This window comes from Gymnodraco acuticeps, unplaced genomic scaffold, assembly GCF_902827175.1.
Source record: "Gymnodraco acuticeps unplaced genomic scaffold, fGymAcu1.1, whole genome shotgun sequence".
Classification (NCBI taxonomy): domain Eukaryota; kingdom Metazoa; phylum Chordata; class Actinopteri; order Perciformes; family Bathydraconidae; genus Gymnodraco; species Gymnodraco acuticeps.
In genome coordinates, this window is record NW_022990440.1 from 3,887,824 (window position 1) to 3,913,311 (window position 25,488).

Here is a 25,488-nt window from a genome sequence, read left to right on the forward strand (position 1 = left end):
TAAAGCTATTGAGAGTGGGACAATCCCGTATCTCAGTTGGGAGGCTATTCCAGAATGAGCTGCCTTTAATGGAGAGGACATTTTGTCCAAAAGTTGTCCGTCTGCGGTGGACTTCACAGTCTCCTCTGGTTTCTGACCTAGTGCAGCGTCCAGTGTGTTTTTTGTGGATGAATTCCCCTAAGGGGGGGGGGGGGGGGCAGTCCATGTAAACATTTATAAAAAAACACATACTTAAAATGGTCAAAACTTAAGAAATTGTGTTTTTCAAGGATGGTACAGTGGTGGTATGAATAAGGCTTTCTGTCAAACACCTTGATAGCTCTCTTGTACAGCTGTTCTATTGGTTTCAGGTTTGTGGCGCAAGCAAACGACCAGTTTGTCAAACAGTATTCAATGTGGGATAGAATCATACAGTGGAGGTCTGACTTTGCAGCATTGACTCTATTGTCATTGCTCAACTGCTTAGAAATGTCCCGCCCCTTAGCCCATCATGTACAATGAGTTGGAACGTTAGCCAATAGAACGGCAGGTGTTGCGTAGTAATGTCACAATGTTACGGAAGTAAACAAAGAAATACAACGGATGTGGGAGAGAAACTCCCTCTGGAGGGAGATTTGGGATTTTAGCCTTTGCAGAACATTTACATGCACAAAAACATATATAACACACTAGAGGAAAGAGATCAACCCAAAAGCATGATAGGGCCCCTTAAATGTATTTTATTAAACACTTGAACCTGAATAAGCTGCACATTCGAGAACATAATTTAGACATTGTGTACAAAATAACATCTTCATTCTTTGTTTTAATTTTCTATGAGATAGCAATGTCAAATGGTCTTCACTAAAACAAGCATTTCTGCTAAGGTGCTCTTCAGCAAAGCACTCTTCAAAGTACATTTGAAATGCGATGAGTGTTTGGCCTTTTTGCCAGAAAATAAAATATCAAATGCATTTGTGACACAAGACAAAAGCAGTCAGCAATATTTTTTGTATTATTTTATTTATTATTTTAAACTCTAACTAGTTTTACAGTGTGGAGAGAAATCATTCAGAAAAAGTGTTACAGTTGTTAAACCATTTGCTTGTGAGTTGCAAACTTGGTTCAACTACAACATGAAGCTCTGCTCCTTACAAACACACTGAGCTATCATGCTTCATTATAACCTCTCCTTATGTGTTCTTATTGCGATCCAAGCCAGCATCATGTGTCCCACTCTCCTAAGATAGTGGAATATGCTGTAAAACATTCATGAAGTACCTATGTTATTTATTAGCTATGAAGCTTAACAATTCACATTCTACAAGTTGACCTTTGTCTTCTAAAAGTTAGTATTTTTTTGTTTCTGGACTTGGATGTGTTTTGTTCATAGTTCAAAAGTTTATTTTTACATACAGCATGAATATAACAAGACCAAGAACTTACGGCCCGTCCACACGGCGGCATGCGTTGAAGCTTCAACGCTTCTGCCCATTCACTTTGAATGGGATGACGTCACGCTTTGCCGAACTGCATTGTGGTTCCGTCGCTTCGCTCACGTTGCTCGCTTCAAAAGTTGAGCAATGTTCAACTTTTGAAGCTTCGGCGGAAGCGTCAGCCAATCGAATCATATGCCAGTACAAGCTCTAGCCAATCAAATCGCGTGCTTGTGTGTCCGGGGCGGGAGATTCATGTGATTGGTTGTTGGTCGAGTTTCAGACACGGCAAGCTTCAACGCACGCCGCCGTGTGGACGCTGCGTTCATGTCATTTTTCAAATAGCTTCGTTTGTTCAGAAAAACAGGATGTTTATTGAAATGCATATATGAAACAAAGAAATACAAATATATTGAATATATTTGGCCTGAGTACAAATGAAATGTGTTATTATATAAGTCATGGAAATATGAATTTGACAATTTGTTATAAAGATATGTTTTTGCTTGCTGTATATTGAATTACTCTAATACAAAAGCATATGGGTACTTTTGGACAAACAAACCTCTGATAGACGTTGAAGCTCCTGTCTGTGTGTGCTGCTGCAGGAAGCTGATCTACCGCCAGCTCTGCTGTCTCAGTTGGCTCCTGGAGGCCCTGACTCTGGATCGCTGATGGATATCCTCGTGGATTCATCTTCCTATTATACACACATGCATTTCCAAACATTTGGACTACCTATGTTGCAAATGTATTATCTTTTCAATTTACACACGGCATCTATTGCACGTCTGTCCGTCCTGGGAGAGGGACCCCTCCTCTGTTGCTCTCCCTGAGGTTTCTCCCATTTTCCCCTTTAAACTGTGGGTTTTCTTCGGAAGTTTTTCCTTGTACGATGTGAGGGTCTAAGGACAGAGGGTGTCGTATTGTCATACTGATATTTTGTACAAACTGTAAAGTCCACTGAGACAAATGTAACATTTGTGATATTGGGCTATATAAATAAACATTGATTGATTGATTGATTGATTGATCGCTCTGGCAGAGTGGGGCCCCTCACCGCCTGCTGGGACCCCGGGTTAGTAATCCTTTTGTCAAAGATTCTCAACACCCCACACACTGTAAATACAGACACTTTTGTAATCTTGGAAATACACCTCATTACACCCACCTGTTTGAAACGTATAAACTAATTTGCTCCAAACAAAATTGAACTTAATTAAAGGTCTCCTATTATACTCTTTTTCATCAATATATTATTGAGCTCATTTTCAGACAGGTTTTTATATAAATGGATCAGGACAAAAAGAGAGAGAATATTTTGTTCCTGAAACTTTCAGAATCTCTTTACACAGAGGGGACACATGTTTACGTATAGAAAAGTAGATTTTGCACAATGGGTGACCTTTAATATGTAGATGCACGATCTATTGATACTGCCACAACAGTACATCTGATGTGATTTTTTTGCCTGAATATTGTTTTGAATATGATGGAGACACAAAAGTCAGGGACCGTCGTCAATACATAATACATGAAATGTCACACATCTTAGTAGTGATTCCACTGCCTGCAATTTCAATACAGAGGCTAAAACACAGCATCAAGAATGACATCATCGGCGATCGGCTCTTTGCGACGCTGACCAATGAGCAACTCCTGTCAGGACTGTGCTGTTTTTTAAACGAGCCACCTGAAGAGACGTAGCATCTATACTGTAGAGCCGGGGATGAAGGGCTACTGATCCGGAGCTGCAGGCCAGGAGCGAGCTGACAGTGCTGGATGAAATATAAAGTCCAAATCTCCGTAGGGGGTCCAGGCTTAGCGAGGAGATTGCATTCTTCTATCTTCGTCCCCACCCTCCAGGTGTCAGCTTCTGTGATATTGACCCACCACAGGGTGTTGAGGGTGAGGAAATGGAGAACAAGTGCAGCAGCCGTTTGGTGCTCAAACGCGGATGTTTTACCCTCGCTATTGCTGTTAAATTGCATCTGTAGTCCGTTTTAATTCCTCAGTGGCGTTTTATTCCAAATGTCCATCTTTTGATTCTTTTTTTGTATCCTTTTATGATCTTTATGGCCTCTCTCATAGTGTCAGAGGAGAGCAGGAGTAGGAGAATAGATTCATTCATAAATGTTAAAAGCGACTGCTTGGTCTCAATAGGTCCTTGTAGAATGTAGTAAAGGGATATTATTGCACACTACTGTAAAGCTTGAATAATTGATGGGAAATGAAAAAGAAGAAGAAAAGCGGAAGGAAAGGGAATAAAAGAGCTACAAAGCGTCATGTTACAGCCTCCAGGGCCTTCACTCAGCTTCAAATCCAATTTCCCAGAAAGTCTTAAGCTTTATGGGCCAAGTGATACAGCTGAGGTATTACTGTACAGGAAGACAAGGAGAGGATGAAATGAAACATTATCACAAGGTTGCGACACTGCTGGGCTTCCCACCAGGCAGACAGCTCTGATCTTGGGCATCAATCTAAAACACTGCACAGTTTTTAGAATAAGATGAATTATGATTTTAATAATGGCCCAAGCGACTCGGGAGCTGTGTCTGCCTGGAAGGCTGCGTTCGACTAGTGGTGAGTCGCAGAAGGTCAGCGGAGTGATGAATGTTTCACACCGGCAATTATGTTCCATTCACAGAGACCCTGGCCGAGGCAGAACCACGATAAAGATTCTGAAAGAAGAAAGAGCCATTGAGAACAAATGGGAGCAGTTTGTTTCCTCCAAGGTATAACACTCTCTTAACACACTTTTTTGTTATATCACTTCATTTTATTATTGTCATAATAATCATTTCTTTTAAATGTCGGATTGAATTGTATTTACATTACAAAAGCCTGTTTTAAGGACCAAAGCTAAATGTACAGTACACATTTATATACTTCCTTGCAGCAAGTAACACTTAAGATAAATGAAAGTACATATTTGAAAAAATATATATAGAGACGAATGTATAAATGATTATGTAAACAAATCAAATATGATACAAATCAATAAAAAAATTAAATGTGTCAATATTTGAAAAAATATAGAAATGAATAAATCATTTCAAACACAATACCCATATTAATTTATGGTCAAATGGTTTCCACCTTTGGTAATGGACTAACATGTTCAGCAATCACATATTGGTGGGATGCATGTGTTCACAGAGCAGAGGACTTTTTCTGTCTGGCCCCCCCATTGGAGAAAAAATAAAGTCGGGCCCCCCCAACACAGGCTCAGTGGCGGCGCCAGAGATTTATTTTGGGGGTGCTGTGGGGTAGCTTGACGTTTCATAGAGGGTGCTCAAACATTTAGGGTTTCCCATTAATGTACCGGGCGCTACAGTGGAATTTTCTACTGCAACAATCCCCACACACACACACACACACACACACACACACACACACACACACACACACACACACACACACACAGTGTTCCCGCGACTGTTACAATGAAGGCTCAATAATCAGCTCACGGCATATAGGTGTAAGCAGGGGTAAAGTGCTATTTTTATAGGTGGTGTGTGGACCTCACATAGGGGGGTCCGGGGGAATGCTCCCCCGGGAAGATTTATTTTTAAATGTTGAAGTTAAAAGCATCAACATCCACTTTGAGAACCACTGAACATTGACTTAAGCAGTCAAACATGCTTACATCCACTGATTGACTCAATTAACAAAATGCACACAAACGTTATCCTTAAGGAAGGGCAGTGTGTGGCAGCAGAGGACATTGGGAGAGCTGAAGTATTGTCCTCCCCTCCACCCTGATAATGAGGCTGAAGGGAGCGTCACACACACTTAAGGCCTGGGTCTTCTCTGACAGACAGGCGGGAGAGAGGGAAGGGCATAGGGGAGAGGAGTGGGGTGGGGGGGGCATTTCAGGCTCCTTTCTGTTGCTTATATGTCGTCCTCAGTTGAGAGATGGGTCTACCTATGGGTGTGTGCCAAGCTTCCGCCTGTCAGCCTGTCTGTGTGTGAATGTGTGTGTTTGCATTTTTCTTATGAGAATCGGATGACTGCACAAGGAGCCAACATAAATTGAAGATATAGCTTGGGGCTTTGAGGAAATCAAATTCTAATTTACTAACAAATAAACATTTCACAATTTCTCAGCTTTTGTTACACGATTGCTTTACTTTTTCTCAAAATAGACGGCCAAACACTAATGGCTAGACATCGCACTGAGATATTTCTAGCATGGTGAAAATATTAGCAAACAACCATCAGTTGTTACCGGCACGTTTTTATCAGCCTCTCAAAACTGATACCAAGGGTCTCCATTCTGTGCTGACCTTTCACACATGGAGAAAAGTGGCAATTATTACCAGTAGCCTCAAGGAAGTTCAGGTTTGGGTTGAGATTTTTGGAATTGTGTGTGATTCACTGTGTGTGCCATAGGTTGTCGCTGTACTTAATATCTATGGCTCTATGGCACAGGTATTAAGGTGTGTGTTGTCACAGGATTGGGTGTGTCTGACCCCAGAAGGGCAAATGGTTTTTGACCGCTGTACCGCAAGTGTGAATACCGGTAAATAATTGTTTACGGTAATTCATGGAAATTGACTTTATTATGCACAACAATAATACAGTAAATGGATTGTATTATTCCGCACCTGAATACAAGCCTACCGATTCATCATTAAAACAACAACACAACCAGTATCGTATTAACACAGTAAAGCGCGTCAGCCAAGTCATCCCTGGGAGTTCATCACAGTAGCTCCTACAGAGGTGTTGTGTGAGAAAGTGGTGTGCTAGCCACGGTGATACAGGCCTACAAAACTATAGCTATACTGTGTCTAACCTGCGACTGAAAGTGACCATTTTCATAGGTGGTTTGAAAAGGCAACCTGTGAACTGTAGGGAACAAATAACCTAGTAAACGATGAAAGAAACATCCACACAATATTGCTTACTGACAAAATATGTATTGAGCAGCAATGTGGATCTTGCATATAAATACACAAGGAGCTCTCTGAATAAACCAATGAGAGGACTAGAAATGTGTTGGACTGGTGATCACCTTGAACTTATTCAGATAACATTAGTTGTCATTTTAAAAGTTAGAAAGAGGCAAAGTATCTTTATATAAAGACACTAATATTGAGTCACCTTCATGTTACCATATCAAATATTGATCTCAATTTAAGAGGAAATGTACTACTGAATCTTCCAATATTGTGAATAATATATTTTTTTTAAAGAATAAACTATAATATCAATTTGTCAAAGAACATTTTCAATGTTATCATACATTAAATTATCTATCAGCATTAGCATTATATAGTCAAAGGTCAGTGATGTACATCATTTCCCATTCATCAGTAAATGTATACAGTGACATCCTTGTAATTTAAATAATAATAAAAGCGTTATTGAGGCCCTGGCTAGATTGCATTTGCATTGCAAATATATATTTTTCACACTTTCAAAACAACTCAGCTGTTAAAATGAAGCAGGATGAGATAAAGTGGGCACACCAGAAATATACATTACAAAACCTCATCGCTAAATACTATAACATACAAGAAAGCACTGTTGCATTATGAAGTTCACTAAACAAAAACATGGGCGGGGGGACTCTGTTTAAGATGTTATGTTCTGGTTAGGCACTACTCTACTGTTATCTTGTATGGCAGATAAGCTTTGTTGTACTGACCTCTATGGGTTAAAAGTCTGAACTCTGTTGTGACCACTATAAACAGGGCTTGGTCTTCTTGTGTTTTAGGTGATAAACTAAAACCATGCTGTCCTTTGTTAATGTACACTACTATGTTATTAAACTCCTTCTCTTTTCCTCTCTAAAAGCCTTGCAGAGCTCCTCCCCGGCGCCCTCGCTGCTCCTCGGCTCGCCTCCACTCACACAGGAAGTCTCCCTTCATGAGTGCCGCCTCCCTCTCAGCCGTCACCCCCCCCCCACTGTGGGCAGCAGCAGTGTGTCCTCTCTGCTGCGGGACGTAGGGGAGGACACAGAGTCTTCAGGAGCACAGGAGACAGGCCAATCTCCCTCAGACTGTGAGTTCTAGATTTACACAAGTACTCATATATTTGACTGAAGGTTAAGTAATAATACCCTCTGACAAGAAGAAGTCTGCCATTCAAAATGTTACTTTAAAAGTTAAATTACAAAATAATTAGCATCAAAGTATACTTATAGTGCCAAACTTAAAAGTACTCTTAATGCAGATGCCACTTTCAAAACATTTCTGCTTTCTGCAACTTTAATGGCTTTTTATAGTGCCATGTTTCTTTATCCATAAAAGTACATTTCATCAAATAAATTAACCTGCAAAGTAATTCATCTTGGCAACTAAATGTAGTGAGTAAAAAGTACAATATGTGCTTACAGTACAAGTTGTAGTAGCGGTATAAAGTAGCATGAAATGGAAATACTAAAGTAAAGTACAAGTACTTCAAATATGTTGGACTGTAATTCAATTCAATTCAAAACCTTTATTTATCCAGGTAAAATCCCATTGAGATCAATGATCTCTTTTTCAAGGGAGACCTGCAGCAGTAGGTTTCACAAGAAGACATAAACAACAGAACAACAAAAGGACATCATACAGCAAAATGTACAGGGATTACAATTTACATATTTAACCACAATTGAGTCAATGTACTCAAGTTATTTCTCGCTTTTGACAGGTACATTTTTTGTTTTGGCTATAGTGTTTGTTATTGTAATACTAATTGTAGCCATCAGAGTGCACCACTACTCCATTCTCTAATTATGGACAAAATTCATTTTTCATTATGAAGTCGTAATGTAGTCAGAATATAATCTTAAACTAGAATGTTCTTTTGCAAATTTGTGTTGAATTTCTATTTACAAAATGTTCAATAATGTCCCTGTTACACAGTGCAGTGTCACTACAAGTATTTAACCCATCACTGGTTACCTCCTGATGTTGGACGTAAATGATCTAATGTAAGTGTTGTAGTCGAATCAAAAGTGCATCATGAACTTGTGCGTACATATAGCTTACAACAGAATGCTACTGTGGTTTGCATATCAAATATAATAAACAAACCAAACTTTACAGGCAAGCATGTGAAAGCAATCATGTTCCTCAAAGGGTGTCGTATTATAAAGAAGAGTCTTAAGACCATGTATGGACAGAAGGTGTAAAAGACAAGAACATGACCCTGAGACATGTGTTAAGTTACACTGAAACATTTTTTGAAACGTTAACTTAAATAAATGTATTATGTAAACAGATTTCACATAACTTTATTGGGTTAGTTGAAAGCAATAATATTACTCTTAAATAATATAATAATAGGTTCAACTTAATATTATTGCTTTCAACTAACCTTATACAATTGTGAACCTGTTGACATAAAACATTTATTTAAAGGCCATGTTTCAGTTTTTCAGTGTGCAATAAAGCACAATCGTTCTAATGCTTGTCTTTCCATGCTTATAAGGCCTGCATTCATTCCTTAGTTCCTAAGTAACTTAAACCCTCACCACTAAAATCCTCTTATTCTTTTTCTGATCCTTACTCTTATTCATTTATCTTATTTATTATCATATTTATCTTATTTAACTTATTTATATAAATATCTCTATCCTGAACTTCTTAACTTCCCAAATTCTATCTGAAGGCAGAGTCACCCTGCAGCCAATGTGAATCTTTACTTAACTTATAAGAAAATAAAACATCCAAAACAATCTCTCTACATGAAAACACTTTCACTAGGAAGATATGAACATGTGTTCACCGAAAGAAAGAAGTTTCATTAACACACACACTCCAACAGAATACTCTGTTGTCATAGAAACAGTTGGACTTAATCTAGTAAGATCACAAATCCTCAATTTTGACGGCCTTACAGAGATGAAAAAGAAAAACATGAAAACATACATTTATTGTCCAACCATGGCAACACACACACACACACACACACACACACACACACACACACACCACCTGCTGAGACTGAAATGGAAACCAAAATAAGAGGCAGGTCTATTCAGTACACTTCTCACTGAGTGATCAGAACCTTTCTGCCCAGGCTGAGGCCTCTTGTGCCCGGTACTGATTCCCAGAGTGCACTGCTCCAGACTTCATAGCAGAGAATAATAAGACACCTGACCCTCCCCTCATATCCTCACCTCCTGATATCTAGTCACTAGAGTCATTGTCGGGTTGTGTTGTCTTCTTTTGCTTCTCCATTTCTCTCACATTTTACTCTCCCCTGCTTCCCTCCTGCTCTAATCATAAAAGGAGTCCAAAAATATCAAAGGATTGATTCACTGCCATTGGTTTAAAGCAATGAACTGCTTTTTCAGGCTTATCCCCAGAGTTATATCTCAAATCCAGAAGTTGGCCACTGGAGATGTGCAGCTCTGCCCACACTCCATTGTTTTGCCTTGTAAATCTGCACAATGAGTTCTAGTTTAGCGTAAAAAATGAAGCCTAGTTTCAAAGTCTTTGATTTAAAAAAGGGAATTGTAGAACTTGGAATAATAAGGAGGTTTATCTTTGCATTTCAATGCCTCTCCCACAGCAGTTTTTTTTTTTTTACCAGAACAGTTAATCCTCCGCACTCATTTGGGATAAAAAAATAAGAACTAAATGTATTCAATCTGAAATCAGCCAATTTGCAAAAGTGATGTCCTTTTACAGTGTCTGCTTTATAGCTCTTCCTCATGAGAACTCAGGCTATACATTTTTTAATAGGCGTCTCATCTCCCCGATTTGCTACACTGTGATTAATTTAGTCACAGCTCATAGAGAAGTTGAATCATTTAGGCTGGTATTTAACATTTTAATGAATGCTTTCTACTCTTGGGAAACTTCATGAACACTTATTGTGTCCTCACCGTGTCTGCCTTCTATGAATAAAACTATAAACTGATGCTTCAGTCGGATTACATACAGGATCAACTTCTCTCAATTTCATGGTGTAGTAACAGTGTGTGGACACCAAGGGGAGCTGTTCGATTATAAATAAATAAACGGCATAACTATTTGGCCTAGTTATGTCTACAACCCTCTTACATATTTTACTCACATATGTGCATCCTTGACAGACTCAAAATGACTTAAGCATATTAGACTACCAGCTAATGAAGAAGCAGGAAAACATAATAAAGATAACACTTTGCAAAAATACAGGTGTAATACCTGTTTACACTGTTCCTGTCTAGTTTTAGCCCTGTTTGACATTTCTGTCTGGTTAAATGTGTTTGAAATGTGCTGTGTGAATGACATAGAGCCCTGTCTGAAGAGATGTTCTCAATAAAGTTTGTCTTATCATCTTATTTTAGAACGATGCAATGTCTACTCCATCCCAATAGCTGTGAACATGATTACATTTGAAAGATTTTGACAGGATTTGTACTCGGTTTTGTCTCGGACCTATATGACTCAAGATTTTATGTCAAAACCACGGCTGTGGCTGGGGATGTGATTGGATGTAAGACTGTTTCAAATGCAACCAATAACATGAACCTTTTGAATACATATGATGAAGAGGAATGTATATTGTACTGCTTGTATGTGGGTATTGTTATGATGTGGATCTTTCAGATTTATGTGGGGCAGGACATAAAGTCTACATTTTAAAATACTAAAATGTTTAATTTATGGTGAAAATTAAAAGGGGAAGAAAGACGGATAACAAATAATAATGGGTACTCACATTAATTATCTTACAAAGGATGCAATACTCATTTTGAAAACATACAAAAATATGTAAAAGCTGCTTTTAAAAGAAGTGAGAATCTGAGCACATCTCAGGTCATCAGGAAACTGACAGCTGCTCTACCTGTATAGAATGAACCTGTTACACATTGATAAATACATTATGTAAATGTGTGTATTGTGGCAGGTTGGCAGGCAACAGGCTGCAGCTGCTTACATGCGGGGAATGCAGTGAATAAGACCAAGATTTATTTTCAGAATTCAAGTGGATAGACCTGACTTAAGGACACTTCTGTCTCAGAAACCCTGCTGTCCTCCGACTGCAAAGCATGAAAAGTAATGTCTTTTTCACAGTTCGAACATTTGAGCTGAGAGAGTTACACATCTATGAGGACGATGGAGTAGGAACAAAATCAAATTAAAGTTCTCTGTTGTTTTTGTGTCTCTAGATCTTTGCACACTCTCAGATGTCCACCAGAAAGGCAAGAAAGAGAGCCAAAGCTCAAAAACCAGCAAGTAAGTTCAGCTATAATTCGGCACCAACGTCTTTAAACAATAAGTGTGTTCGTTTATTGTTGAGAGATGAGACTAAAATGTTGTTGTAAACCAGAATATTTTTCTTAAATCTGTATTTACACTCAAGGACTCTAAGAAACAATAATCCTTTTAAACAAAATGCAACCTATGTCAAATTTGTTCAGATAATGATAAGATACAATCTTGTGGGGATAACAGTTTGACTAAAACTACAAATGATTGGTTTTTTTCCAGAATACATTGAAGGAAATGTTGAATATGATCTAATGACTAAATGTCTGCTTTAACCAAGATGAAACTAAAATGCACATTAAAACAGGATAAGGATGACTAAATATGATGAAAACTAGGTACTTTTTCAACCTTTTAGCATGAGCATATTTGAGCATAAACCTCATGATAAAATAAAATATTTTATATTCACGTTTTATCTCATGAATATAAAATAAATATATATATTTCAGCAGCTGGAAAGATAAACATGGTGTCAAAGATAACAACTTTCAGCCTACTGCCATAGGTCTTCTACCCCTGACTGCTGCTTTTTCCTTTATGATATAAGCCCTGGCAGTAACTGTAACAGTAGCCACATCTCTATTTGCTAGTTTCACTGTAGAGAATCATAAATAAGTCCAAGCCATTATGACCAGCACCAATATCCATGTGAACCCTGCAATGGTTATGTGAACAGAAGTGGGGAAAAGGAACTCTAGAGAGGCAGCTCAACCTGTCCTCCTCTCCCTCGCTCTGTGGTGACAGCCCATCAATTTGTGGTCCTATTTTTAGTCCCCTTCATCTTCATTCCTCTTCTGGCCTATTCAGAGTTTTAAAGGCACTGATCTGAACGACTATGTGAAGAATTTGCTGTAAAGCGTTAGCCTTTGTGGCCGAGGGAACAAAAGGGCAAGTTATCAGGATAATTCCTCTGGTGCTTTCGGCCTGATATTTACCGTAGCTGTTAAAGGTGATCACATGGTTACCATCATTCATTGACTGATTACATGCTCCAGAGGACTTGTTTCTCTCAGACAGCTTTCAGTCATTATGGGGTTGTTAAAACAATGTCTTCATCAACATTTATACTTCGAATGGTTGTAAATGTAACCATATTTGTAGTAAAGGTACTTTATACAGCATTTCAGTTGTGCTGCATTACATTTTCGTACATAAAATATATAAAAGTCAAAAGAAGCAACAAGAAGAATCTGACAATTAGCCTCCACAGATTTTGTGCCAAAAATGGACCTTAAAGATGGCAAAAGAAGAGGGGCTACTGTATAGCTTACCTGGTAGAGCTAGCGGTGCTATATACTAAAAATAATATCTTTTTTTTAAAAGTATTGACGTCAAAAGAAATAGAAAAAGTAAAATAAAAAATTCTAACTAAGTACAATGGCCCAAAGATTGTTTTTTAAGTGTTATTTGGGAAATTGGTCCAAGAAACTATTCTGTTTCTTAGAGAAATGTCTCGGGCCTCATTCTATAGTATCCAACCTGTTTTAGAAAGCATGCTACTTTAACAATACATGACCTATCCCTCTTTTAACAGTCTCTTTGATAAACAGGTCTTACTTGTTGTAATTACATTACATTACATTACATTGCATTTAGCTGACGCTTTTATCCAAAGCGACTTACAATAAGTACATTCGACCAGGAAGACACAACCTTGAAGAAAACAGAATCATATAAGTACATCAGGTTTCATAGAGCCAAACATTTCAAGTGCTACTCAACTGGCTTTAGGTAAGCCAGCCCTTTATTAGTATAAAAGTGCTTCGTTAATAGTTCTAACGCTCGAAGTGGAGTCGAAAGATTGTCCTCTTTTACAGTTGGACCCCACCCGAGTCCAACCCACAGCCCCTGAAGACGGATGGCCAAACCGGCTCCAAGACCACAAAGAGCTTTCCAACCGAGAGGTGCAACTCCAACTGCACCCATACAAACAAAAACTGAAATTGTTATCAAACTAACAGTGTGTGACGTACTTTATTATTATACCTATGTCACATTCTGTTTATATCAATGTTTGTATGCTTGTTCAACATAGATGCAATGTAATGAGGGCAGGTCTTCTTTTATTTTTTTATTTAAACACCGATCAGGTTTTGTCTTTTCTAAGACATGGTCATAAACATTCTGTCATAATTTACATAATTTATTAACATATTTATTGGCAGTTATTTTTCATCCAATCATATTCATTTTCTAAATTCATATATAGAACATGCTTATCGATTTCATGTCAATACACAGGAAACCGATCAATGCATTTTTTCGGGCAGTAACAATGGAGCCATTCAAAACACTGCGGCCATTGTACCTAAACAGACAGATATGAACATTGCAATTTTACAAAGTTAGTTATTGCGTATGTTTTTGATACATATTATCATCACAAATCAGCAATGAGCTAAGATATGTTTTATGTATGTATGTATGTATGTAGCCTTTATTTAACCAGGTGAAGCCCCTTGAGATCAAAAGATCTCTTTTTCAAGGGTGACCTGCAGGACATTAGTTACACATGTAACATAAAAACAACAGAACAACAATAAGGATGACAAACAACATAATGTACAGGGTACAGTTTACAAACTCTATTTACAGAGACAGGTACCATGAGTATCAAACAGCATGTCACCCAGCTGAGTGTTAAAATGATGCAGGGGAACCAAAGTGCTCAGTTTTAAACATGTTTGCAGACTGTTCCAATTTAGTGGAGCTGCACAACTAAAAGCTTTCTTCCCTAAGACAGTCCTAGCACTTGGCACATTTAATAAAACAACATCATGAGATCTCAGGCAATATGTACTTTCAATTCGTCGAGAGATCAGAGAGCAGATATAAAAAGGTAAAAGTGTTCACGTTTAATATGATTCCTCCCATAAAACGTTGTCAAACAAAAATGTGGGGGCTATGTTTTCAACCAAAAAAAGATATAATTCATACACTGTTCATTTCCAAATCAAGTAAATCCAATATGCTATAATACAATACCAAAAAACGGGGTCATTTCATAAATTATTGTAGTTTGCTATACAAATACCGTCTTGTTAGGGAGTCAACATCTGGCACACAGGCCCAGTATACAGCTGAATTATCATCACAAATGAATCGACACAACACTTATTATTGTTTTTCTTTGTGTTTTCTTCACCCAGCTGTCCTGCCATCAGCCACCTCATCAACGACAAAGCCACCAGGCTACGAGAGATAACAACTGCCTTTAAGGGAAGAGTGGAGGAGATATCTCGGAGCTACGCAGACGTCCTGGAGCTCAAAGCCAGGTTTGATAATCATCCAATCCCAACTGACTTATTTCTCATTATGGGTTCTCCAAATATATCCTAAGTATCAGCATGATGGTAACCTGCCATTAAATACTGCATGGCTCTGAATAATTGTTTGTCACAAAAACTTGAGGGCTTCCTTGCTAAGCTTTTTAATACATTGAGATTAATTTAGTAACTGTTTTGACCTTATTCTGTTTTATGTTGTCGTATTCTTTTACTTAATTACTCACTGAGCCTTTGCTCTACGATGACTGAGAGCTGGGCGTCCTTCACATCCCTCAGGGTGGTTCTCCTACTTGAGTAACAACCATGTTTGTTCTGTTATACCAGTGTGTGTGCTTAATAATTTTGTAAGCGTAGTTTAAATACAGGCAGGGTGCCAATGCAGCATAAGGTGATTGTAAGATAACACGGACTCATTCAGGTTCCTTCTTCTCTGTTTTGTCAATTTGCTTTCCTTCCCCCATCCAGGGAGAGGTTAAACAGCGGCCACCAGGGGTATCGAGTCCCGGGTCACGTGACCCAGGGCCTTCCTCCCCATGTGACCTGCCTGTCCCGAGAGTCAGAAGCTCCAGACAACAAGAACAAAAACAAGCACAGTAACAATATGTGGTATGCAGCCTGTTGAAGACATTATCAAATGGAATGTGGAGTTGGGGGGGAGGGGGGGGGGGGGGGGGGGGGGGGGGGGGGGTTGAGAGGTTTACTGGGGCTGCATGCACATGTGGTCTGCATATGTGTTAAAAATGTGCACAAGAGAGCATAACACCATCATATTCTGATGTGTTGTAGCACAGTGGCAGTGATGGATCTGAGATTGTTTCATTTCCTCGCAGGCTGTCCTCTCTGCTGAGCAGCCTGCCACTGGAGGTGTGCAGGGAGCGGGCGGGGGGCCGGGTGCTGGAGAAGCTGAGGGGCTTTGCAGAGCAGCAGAGCCTCAGGGTTCCACCTCAGGTCCTGCTGAAGGTGCTGGGGGGTCTGGAGCCGTGGGAGCTCTGTCTGCCTGAGCTGTGTGTGGCCGTCCAGGTACACAAAACACTTCCTCACACCCAATGCACAAAGCATAATACACGTATAGGGAGCTAGCACACTTTTTAAGCAACATCAAGGGACTGCTGCAACCAATGATAGTTTATTCCCCACATTGAAAAATGTACACAAGTATTAACAAACACAAAGGTTTGATTATGGAATAAATGTCACATTGATTTTAGAGCAGGAGCATATATAATGAGTTATGTATGATACAAAAAAATAAGCATTCAAAAAATAACCAACAGTTTGGCCATCATCCTGTGATTAAAAACTGTCACTTTTGTTCACACTGCACTGTAACTTGTATTCATGTACCTTTGTTATTCATGTGTTATTATCTTTGCTTTTAAATGAGTGTTTTTAAATGCCATTTTATAATATGTTTCTTAATGCTCGTAATGTCTTTCATTTTTGTAACGCACTTTGAATTGTCTTGTGTTGAAAGGTGCTATATAAATAAACTTACCTTGCCTTGTAGAGTATGTTCAAAAGTAATATTTTGGAGTATGCAATGTTCAAATTCCTAGTTGAAATAGCCACAATTACAACTGAAATCTGGACAAACTTAATCCTATTTCTGTCTTCTGAGCTGGGTATAGTGCAAATCTGTATTTAGGCAATTGTATAAAATGTGTGATGAAAAATGGTCATTGTAATTTGAGGGCAGTTACCCTGAGACCATTATCCTGGTTAATTTCCACATGCTAAATGATAGACAATAGGTTGTGGGATTTTCCAACTCTTCTGATCTTCCCCAAAACGTTAAACCCGGTAGTTAAACTCTCAGCCACTCCCACCAAACCATCAATTAGGGACGAGACCCACTCCCAACACTAACAGACCCCAGACCCTCTGAACACGCCCCTACCGGTCAGAAATGAGGGGCAATTAGATCCTTCCAGACTCCGGAGCAGATAGCTGAAGGTGTAATGACAGGAAGCCGCCTGATAAATCACACCGGGGCTCTGTAGGGGGGTTCACTGTTTTTGGAGGGGCAGTGGGGAGGGGAATGCTGTCCCACCTTGTTCCTTTTCAGGACAGTGTGTGGCAGTGTGTCCCACTCTGAAGCTCAGACCTGAATCCAACAGAGCACGGAGGACTTGGATTGTTTCCTGTCTCAGCGCTGAGGGTTGTGGCGATGGGCACCAACGTATAATTATACTGGTCGCCATCAGTGTTTTTTTAACAAAGCCTCATTTCTATTTTTATTTTTTCAAACATAATGGGCAAGGAAAGGCAACGTTTTTTTATTTAGCACAGTCCAAATTGAGGCAATTCAGAATGCTTTTTAATTAAAAAAATATACAAGCATTAATATATAGTGCAACATGCACCCATTATAATATAACATTTAAATCAAATCAAAAACAGAAGTCAATCAAAACAGTCATTCAAAAGCCAAAATAATACAAATAAAACAGCTAAAATAGAATAAGACAGGATTCAAATACAAGAATAAAAGTGACAGTACAGTGAAAGATTGTTATTTGATGTAATAGAAGGCAGCAGCAAAAAGAAAAGTCTTCAGTCTTGATTTAGAATAAGTGGTGCTTGCCTTTTTCTGGGAGTTTGTTCCAGATAAATGGAGCATAATACCTGGACGCTGCTTCTCAATGTTTAGTTTTGACTCTGAGGACAGAAAGAAACCCTGAGAGTTCTGGATGGTTCATAATGCTAAATGCAATGTAATGTAATGTAGCTGAAGATCTGAAATGTATGCTGGCCCTAAACCACTGGGTCTCTATAAACAGGGCTGCACATAACTGGTGCGCAGGTGCGCATGCGCACCTCCGCCAAAAAAAGAGCACCGGGTCATTTGAAACAAAGCGCATTTGCGTACCAACATTGAGAGAGGGAGATCAAGATATTTGCGAGTTGCATATGAACTCAGGGCCGGCCCGTAGCGCTGGCTAGATGTTCGCCTAGGGCGCCAGATCTGGGGAGGTGCTGCGCTGGCAGTTCTGGGAGGGAAAAAAACATTTTTGACCGTTGGGGCTCTTCCTAATTTTCGGCCTTGATGTAAAAATATTCATAATTAAGTAAATGTAACACCCTTTTCACCCCGGTTCCACCTTTCATTTGCCCTGTACGATGGGCGCTGTAAGTGATGAAAATGGGGGATGTTGGTTTATCTGGCGCCCGCAGCTCACAGCCAAAATGCGAGTGAGCGAGGGAGAGAGGAAGGGTGCACCGGTACCAGCGCTGTTGTTATTAGAATCTGGTGCTAGCTGCTTTAACGGATATAAGAAGAAGATGTTTCTACAATGATGTGGAGGGAGAGTCCTCTCCAGTCAGACGGAGAGGCTGATAAGTTAACTACAGCTCAGTGAGGTAAAGGACTCTTAGTCTAAGTTCAAACGGTTTGGTCACAATTTATGTAAACACATATTTCCAAGGCACTCCTTTGTAATTATTGGGATAAACAGGTTTTAAATCATTCCAATGTGTACTATAGGACAGTAACCAAAAATATCCTTTAAAACTGGAAAGATAAAAAAAAAATGCATAAATAAATGTTAAGGTAAAATAAGATATGAATGAACAACACAAATAAAATAAGTTACATTAATTTGTTATTGGCTATGGTAGGCTATTGGTTATGTTCACATACTTATTTGATTACATCCACTTGTCTAAGATGACAACAGAGACTTTCGACCCAAAACCAGCAGCTAATGGCAGACTCAACCAGAGAGAAAGTAGTAGGCCTACATCATCAGCTACCATGTCTGACAGAGAGGAAGACAGTGAGGAGAACAGTCAGGAGGGTAGTGATGACAGCTTGTAGGATTACTGGTCGTGCTAATGTTGTCTTGTGTTCACCTCTGCATGTGTGTTCAGTGTGCACCTCTGCATGTGTGTTCTGTGTCGTGTGTCTGGCAAATAAAGTCAAGAGCCCCTCAAAAGTTACGGTTTATTTCATTTTAAGGATGAGCACCAAGCAACATCTCCAGGTGCTCCTTTGAGAACCAGGGCAAAAAAGTTATTTGCACCCCTGTCTATAAATCACCAGTAGTATGTTGCACTTAATTCTTGAACAGTTAGGAAGCCAGTCTAAAGACCTCAAAACTGGAATGATGTGATCCACTTTCTTGGTGTTAGTTAGGACTGGAGCTCTTAATATTTGAAATACTGTAACTTTTTTGTCCAGCATCTGTTAATGTCTCTGTGACCCCTCCTCCGTTTCCCTTCCTCCTCTGTCAGATTGCCACAGAGCACGTGGTCCAGATGCCCAGGGAGGAGTACGACACCTGGCATGGTTCAAGGGTCACTCTGCTCCCACAGTACCGCCATGCCCCTCAAACACCAGGTGACCCACACTCATTGAGACCTTGAAGAAGCCTACAGGCAGCGACAAACCATACACAACAGCCCCACCCAGTTTGGTAAAATTAAATGTGAGCTCAAGGGTGAAAGAGCCTAAGGTCGCGTTCACACCGGCCTTGTTTAGTACGGTTTAATCGAACCCTGGAGCGTTTAACCCAGGGGTGTCATCACTTTTTTCACCGAGGACCACATACAGAAAAATATTCTAAGGGCCAGGCCGCTCACTAGAGGTGAGGTATAATGCCTCATTCGTTCAGTTATAAGTTGGCAAATTCAAACAAAAGTAGGTAAATTATGCTCAATACTTGAATCTGCTTTAAGAAAAATAAACAGCCTACATCCCAGCTCTCCAGAGAGTTTCATTTAATTTGTTAGCAGCTCATCCCTTACAACAGGAGCCCCTGATTGATTATCATAAGAGGAAATAGGAAAGGTATATTTCAAGTTTGTTATTTATATAAGTTATTGTTTTTTATCGACTTAGATTTGTTAGAACATATTTTCAAATGTAATTGACTGAATTTATTGTAAATTAGGCTTATTAACACATGAACACTACTGTGTAATATATGTTTACAGATATATTTAAAAGTAAAATACAAGAAAAGCTCAAGTTTCATCATATATATATATATATATATAAGAATATATAACAAATTCAATGTTTACAGTTTAGAGTCCGTTTGAGGTTTGCCTGTGTGAACGCAAACCGAACCTTCTGAAAAATGAAACAATGTAACAAACTCATCTTGTGTGCACCAAAGAAGAGGACTATTAGGTGAGAATGTGACCTAAATTAGCGTTACAGTAATGGGATAGGTTAGGAACTATGAGATTAAAGGCACTATAATAAAAAAATGCTTCTGATTGACGGTAATCCTACACACCCAGTCAAAATTGTGTCAAGAACTATTGTATAATTTTTGGCAAAGATAAATTGTTTTTTAACTTGTTTAGTTTAAAAAATAGATAAAAACTCATCGTTTTGGTTAAACGTTTTTATTTGTGCACATTGAGCATGAACAAATGTTACCTCTTGTCTTAGATTTGCATTATTATTGTAATTAGTTGATAATAACTCCATATCGTATACACACTTACTCTGCTTGATGCCATCATTTTCCACACAGCGGACTGAAGTAGGTTGTAAAATTAGCACCCTTATTTACAAAACTATTGATTGTTAATCCAAGCATGGGACACAGGGAGATTCACACCCTACTCTGGGTTATACATGTTTACAGGAAGACATAAAGACAGACATACCTTCACACAAAAAGCAGAGAAGCAAGAAGCAGGAACAGTACATACCTTTCTCACCTTTATCTACTGTCTAGATTTACAAAGAATAACAAGATGTCTTCCTGGATGCCTGCATGTAGTCTTTGTCCCGCAAGTCTCCGGTGATAACTCACAAGATAACATAATTTCTACTACTTCCTTGCTACTCATGCCAAAAACCCAATTATCTTATTCATTCTAAACAAACCACTGATGTTGCAGAATGTGAAATATGTTTTAAAAGGGCATCCCTTCCTGTTGGCAAGAAAAAAAATGTCCTGCAACGGCCTAATTCACTCAGTGTTTCCACCAGCAAATGTGCTGGAAGAAGATAGATTGACCCACGATCACACACAGTATTAGCTGTCTGTAGCAAAACAGACATTTACAACATACTATAAGAGGCTGCTTTTTAAAATACCTCTGTTCTATCTAATGAATTGCAAACATGTGACATATAATTCAATATACCAACACTCAGTTGTGCAGTTGAACCCAGCCAAACCTCCACAGTGACCTTCAGCATTTTCTGTGTTATTTTCACCAAAATATATTTAGTAACTTGCAGTCCTTATCCATTCATGATAACATGTACAGTTTGTTTTCCACGTGAGATGGAGGGTATGGCATACAACTTCTTTAATCTGTGTTTGTGTATGTGTGTGTGGGTGTATTGGCAGCGCACCAGTTTAGAGTGAAAGGGGAAGTGTTTTGCCTAGAAGAGGAGGAGTGGAGTTGGGAATAGGAACAGCAGCCAGCCAGCTAGCACTCAGTTCAGGAATGCCACAGAGTCTGAGCTCAACTCACCCACCCCCACACTCCCCTCACTCAGCCCTGGGCTCGGGGATAGTGGGTGCGGGGCGACTACGAAAACATGAGGGGGAATATTCTTTCATTTGAACATCTCACTTAGGTCTTAAGTCTCAGGGCACAAAGTCTAGACCAAATAATGTGAGTGATAGCAAATAAAACTGCAAGTCAGTGGTTTAACTGCTAAGTTATGCACATAAGTAAAATAATGAAATAGGCTTTAATGATGTCTCAATCTGGTTAGCTTTTAAGTTATTACCCAATATTTAAGGTTGCACATTAAAGTCAACCAACAGCTGTTGACTCCAAACATTTTTATAAACTCCATGTTTTTAATAAAAACCAGAAAAAAATCAACTGTTCTATTAATTTTCTTCTCTTTTTTTCCTACTATTTTTTTTTCTTCTCAGACTTTAAAAAACGTTCCACTATATTGCCTCTACACTGGCGTACACGCTCACAAAAACATAATCAATAGACTTCCTTAATTTCTAGGATCTAACAAATGTGGCAATGTATCAAGCACGGAAGACGGTGTAAGAAAATGCTATCAAGTTGCATTATGGGAAATGTAGAAGCCAGTTTTTTCGGATGGGTGCTTAAAGTCAGGATATCGTGCTACTTTTATTTTGACACAATTGTTTCCTTTAACCAGTCGCTCACAAGCCCCCAGCTTTACACAATACTGAATTGCTTTCTGCTTTGCATCTTTGTCAATAAGTATCAACAAAGTTCATGTGTCAACAGTTTTTGAATATTGAAAAATGTACATAAGAACTGGGTGTAAAAAAATGACCAATACCATTACAAGCAGTGAGGAGTATGAACAGAATAAAAATCCTTTCTGTGAAAATGTACCCTTAAATTAACGACAGAACACACCGTTCCCTGCTTCAGGTTTGGATAGCAATGAAGTCTGCAGGCGTCCTGATCTTATAACCTTGAGTCCTTTCCACCACTTCATATCAGAAGTACAATGACCGGGCCGCCTAGGAAAATTCAATATTTACTCTCCAGTTTACTGGCAGCGGCCTCCCCATGTTTGTGTAGTTATGAAAGTGAATTTGACTTCAGTAATGGCACAGAGAAGTTGTGTTTGCTCAGTTGTGAAAATGATTACGCAAAAGAGTTGATGTCAGTTGATGAAATCAACTGACATTAGTGGTTGTGAAAGGCAGATGTTATAGTACATACAGTATGCTGCAATTCTCCTGGGATTTAACATTCAGCTAAATAATCATCAGTTCTTATGCATCTGTATTTCTGCTTGCTCAAAGTAATAGATAGGACATCATTTTTTTTATTTAAGTTAAACATGTGATAAGGTTAAAGTAGACTTTCGAAAATAATGTAAAATCTGTTATGGCTGCATGACATGCTTTTATCAGTTCCTTTATTGTGCCCTCCTGCATGTTCTCTTGGTTAGCACTTTGTACTACTGATTAACCCCCCACAGCTGGCACTTCGCACATGTATTCTTATCACTGCTCAAACATTAAGTGCTGTTCTCAAAGTCACACAAGCTTTCAAATATTGTGATCCAGAGATCTATCGTGGTAGTAACTAGTGATTCGATGTGTTTTTATGTCACTGTGACAAATGTTGTTTTGCACAAGTTCAAAGTAACTTGTCACACCAGCTCTGCGTTCTGCTGTCCACACTGACCGAAATAACCGTAGCGTTAGCTTAAAGTACACACAGGGCCCTTTACAGCTGAGGCCGCAGAGGGAAAACACCTGTTGCTGTTCCACTGTCGCCAGCACATCTGACCATTACTGTAGAGTACATTTAGCCTGGTTGTGACTTTTATTGACCGAATTGTCTTTCTTGGAGTATTAAGTACATTTAGTAGTTTCCTGTAGTTAACATACATTTACTTTAAGTGACAGAAATAGTCTTCACTTCATTACATTACATTACGTTACATGTTACACGATTTATCCAAAGTTACTTACATACTCAATACTGTGGGCAATCCCCACAGGAGCAATTTGGGGTGAAGTGTCTTGCCCAGGGACACAACGACATGCTGACTGCAGTGGGGTTTGAACCCTACGCACTAGCCCACTGCGCCACACGCCTCCCTTCATCTGTTGTCATCATATTTTCAAAGAAAGTTATTTTTGGTTGTTGCTGTGTGAAAACCTTGTGATTCAAGTGGTGTGGCCCAATGGGAATGTCCAAAATATTTAATCTATTGGATAGATTATGTACATTTGTACAGAAATGTGTGGTTTCCAGTCAACACATCCTACAGTAATCATTTTAGTTATTAGACTTTTTTCAGAGCAAACAGTAGGTCAAAATGTTATTTGTTGAATACTTGAAACCACCGATAACCATATGCCCTGAAAACGTTGGGACAGTCCAGTATTACGAGCAGTTTTCACAAATGGTCTTATCTTGTTTGTCCTTAAAATCAGACTAAACCCAAAAACCTGAAATAATTATGGCTGTGAAACATTAATTTTGTGTTGCCTACAGATGGCCACTATTACGTCCGTTAACTACATGAGATATGGCCGATGTCGTTTTTTTTGCTATGTTCAGTAGCGCTACAACCGGATAAACGACCATACATAGCAAAATATAAAATTATTGAGTTAAAGCAATAACAAAAAAAAACATCCATCCCTGACATAGAGACTTGTGTCCCAAGACCAAAAAGAAAGAAATTGCGGTTAAAAGACATTAAAACGGTAACATGTTGTCAACACTAATGTACTGGAGGCTACGCCCAACCCCCAACAGTCCTGTCCTAAGTAGCACCCATATGTATCCGGTCACCAACGTGAACATGTTAAACATAGCCGCTAAACAACTGTTTGTTAGCATTTTCATTTGGAGCATTAGCATTAAGCTCAAAGCAACACTGTGCCTGAGAACAGTCCAAAAGAGCTGTGAACTGGTTTGAAATTGTATATTATTACATATCGCAAACAGTTGTTACACTTTTGAGTTTCCAAAAAGCTGTCATACAGTACTTTTTGTACCTGACAGCAACACTATTGATCTATGACTCCTACACCTGGTCACTGCTGGAGTGTTCAATATTACAACAGACAAAGTACAAGCTGTGACAGCTAAAGGATGTTTGTTGTCTCAGATGGCATAGGTGGTCCTGATTAACACACATGAAAGATGAAATACCAAACAGGAATTATGGTTCTTAGCTTGCATATGAGTGTGCATGCCTGCCTGTCTGTGCTTTGTGATCATGTCTAAGCCTACTCTGTAATTGCTGGCAGACACAGGCTGAGGTATGAGCGTCTAACCTCAGGGGCCTGGTTAGAGCAAGCAGTGAAAGGCAATATAGTGCTGCATAGTTGCGCAAATACTCTAAAAGTTGTGTAAGAATTATCTTAGAAACGTGGAAGTTTGAATTAGCTTGCAGATAAAGTAACATGTAAAGCTGTGTCAAGGTTATGAAAGCTGAATTGATGATGATTCAGATAATATCAAAATATATGATGTGCAGTTGAAATCCCCTTGATCTGCTCTGAAAAGCTTCAAACAGAGACTCTTCCTCGCTGTGTAGGAGGAATCCAAGTGATTCATGTTTTTCTTCCAGCACACAGGCTGCCTCTTGCAGAACTGCCACATGTACAGGAAGCGAAACCATGGCAATGAACCCTTGTGTAATGTGTGACGCTGGTTCTCCCTCGGCTTGCATTAGCTTTGGCCTATTAAATATGACTCCGGGAAGCCTTGGATAGCCTGCAGTCATGCTTTGTACAAAAGGTCTCCTGGTCACTCTGCTGACATTGGATTCTGTTGTTGTAGTTTAATTTGAAATCAAAAGAAACAGATGTCTCTCTTGAAGATAAAAGATTATTTGTAAAAAGTGGAATCATTTTGTATTTCCATTCCAAATGTGTTTTGCTTATTGTTACTCTATTCAGATGTTTGACCTTTACTTTCTTTACACTATAAGGCACTTTTTACATTAATCTTCTGAAGGAGGAGAGTTCCTTTGTACTAACCTTGTATTTGAGTTTAAGATGTGTAAAACTAGTTGGAACTCATTTCATTTCAAACCTTTATTTAACCAGATTGGTCCCATTGAGATCATATATCTGTTTTTCAAGGGAGACCTGCAGCATATAGGTTCCACATGAAACATAAAACAATAAA

At 39.0% G+C, this 25,488-nt stretch overlaps 1 protein-coding gene across 1 annotated transcript in view; it reads left to right on the forward strand.

Annotated features, from left to right (window-relative positions):
* The window catches only part of LOC117552044 (coiled-coil domain-containing protein 60-like), a 70,674-nt gene that overhangs the window by 17,995 nt on the left and 27,191 nt on the right, over window positions 1–25,488 (forward strand). The window contains 9 exon segments of the mRNA XM_034225237.1: window positions 4,063–4,150; window positions 7,221–7,334; window positions 7,337–7,427; window positions 11,518–11,584; window positions 13,438–13,524; window positions 14,770–14,895; window positions 15,373–15,513; window positions 15,738–15,927; window positions 19,141–19,246. Of these exon segments, the coding sequence (XP_034081128.1) occupies window positions 4,063–4,150; window positions 7,221–7,334; window positions 7,337–7,427; window positions 11,518–11,584; window positions 13,438–13,524; window positions 14,770–14,895; window positions 15,373–15,513; window positions 15,738–15,927; window positions 19,141–19,246 (1,010 nt within the window).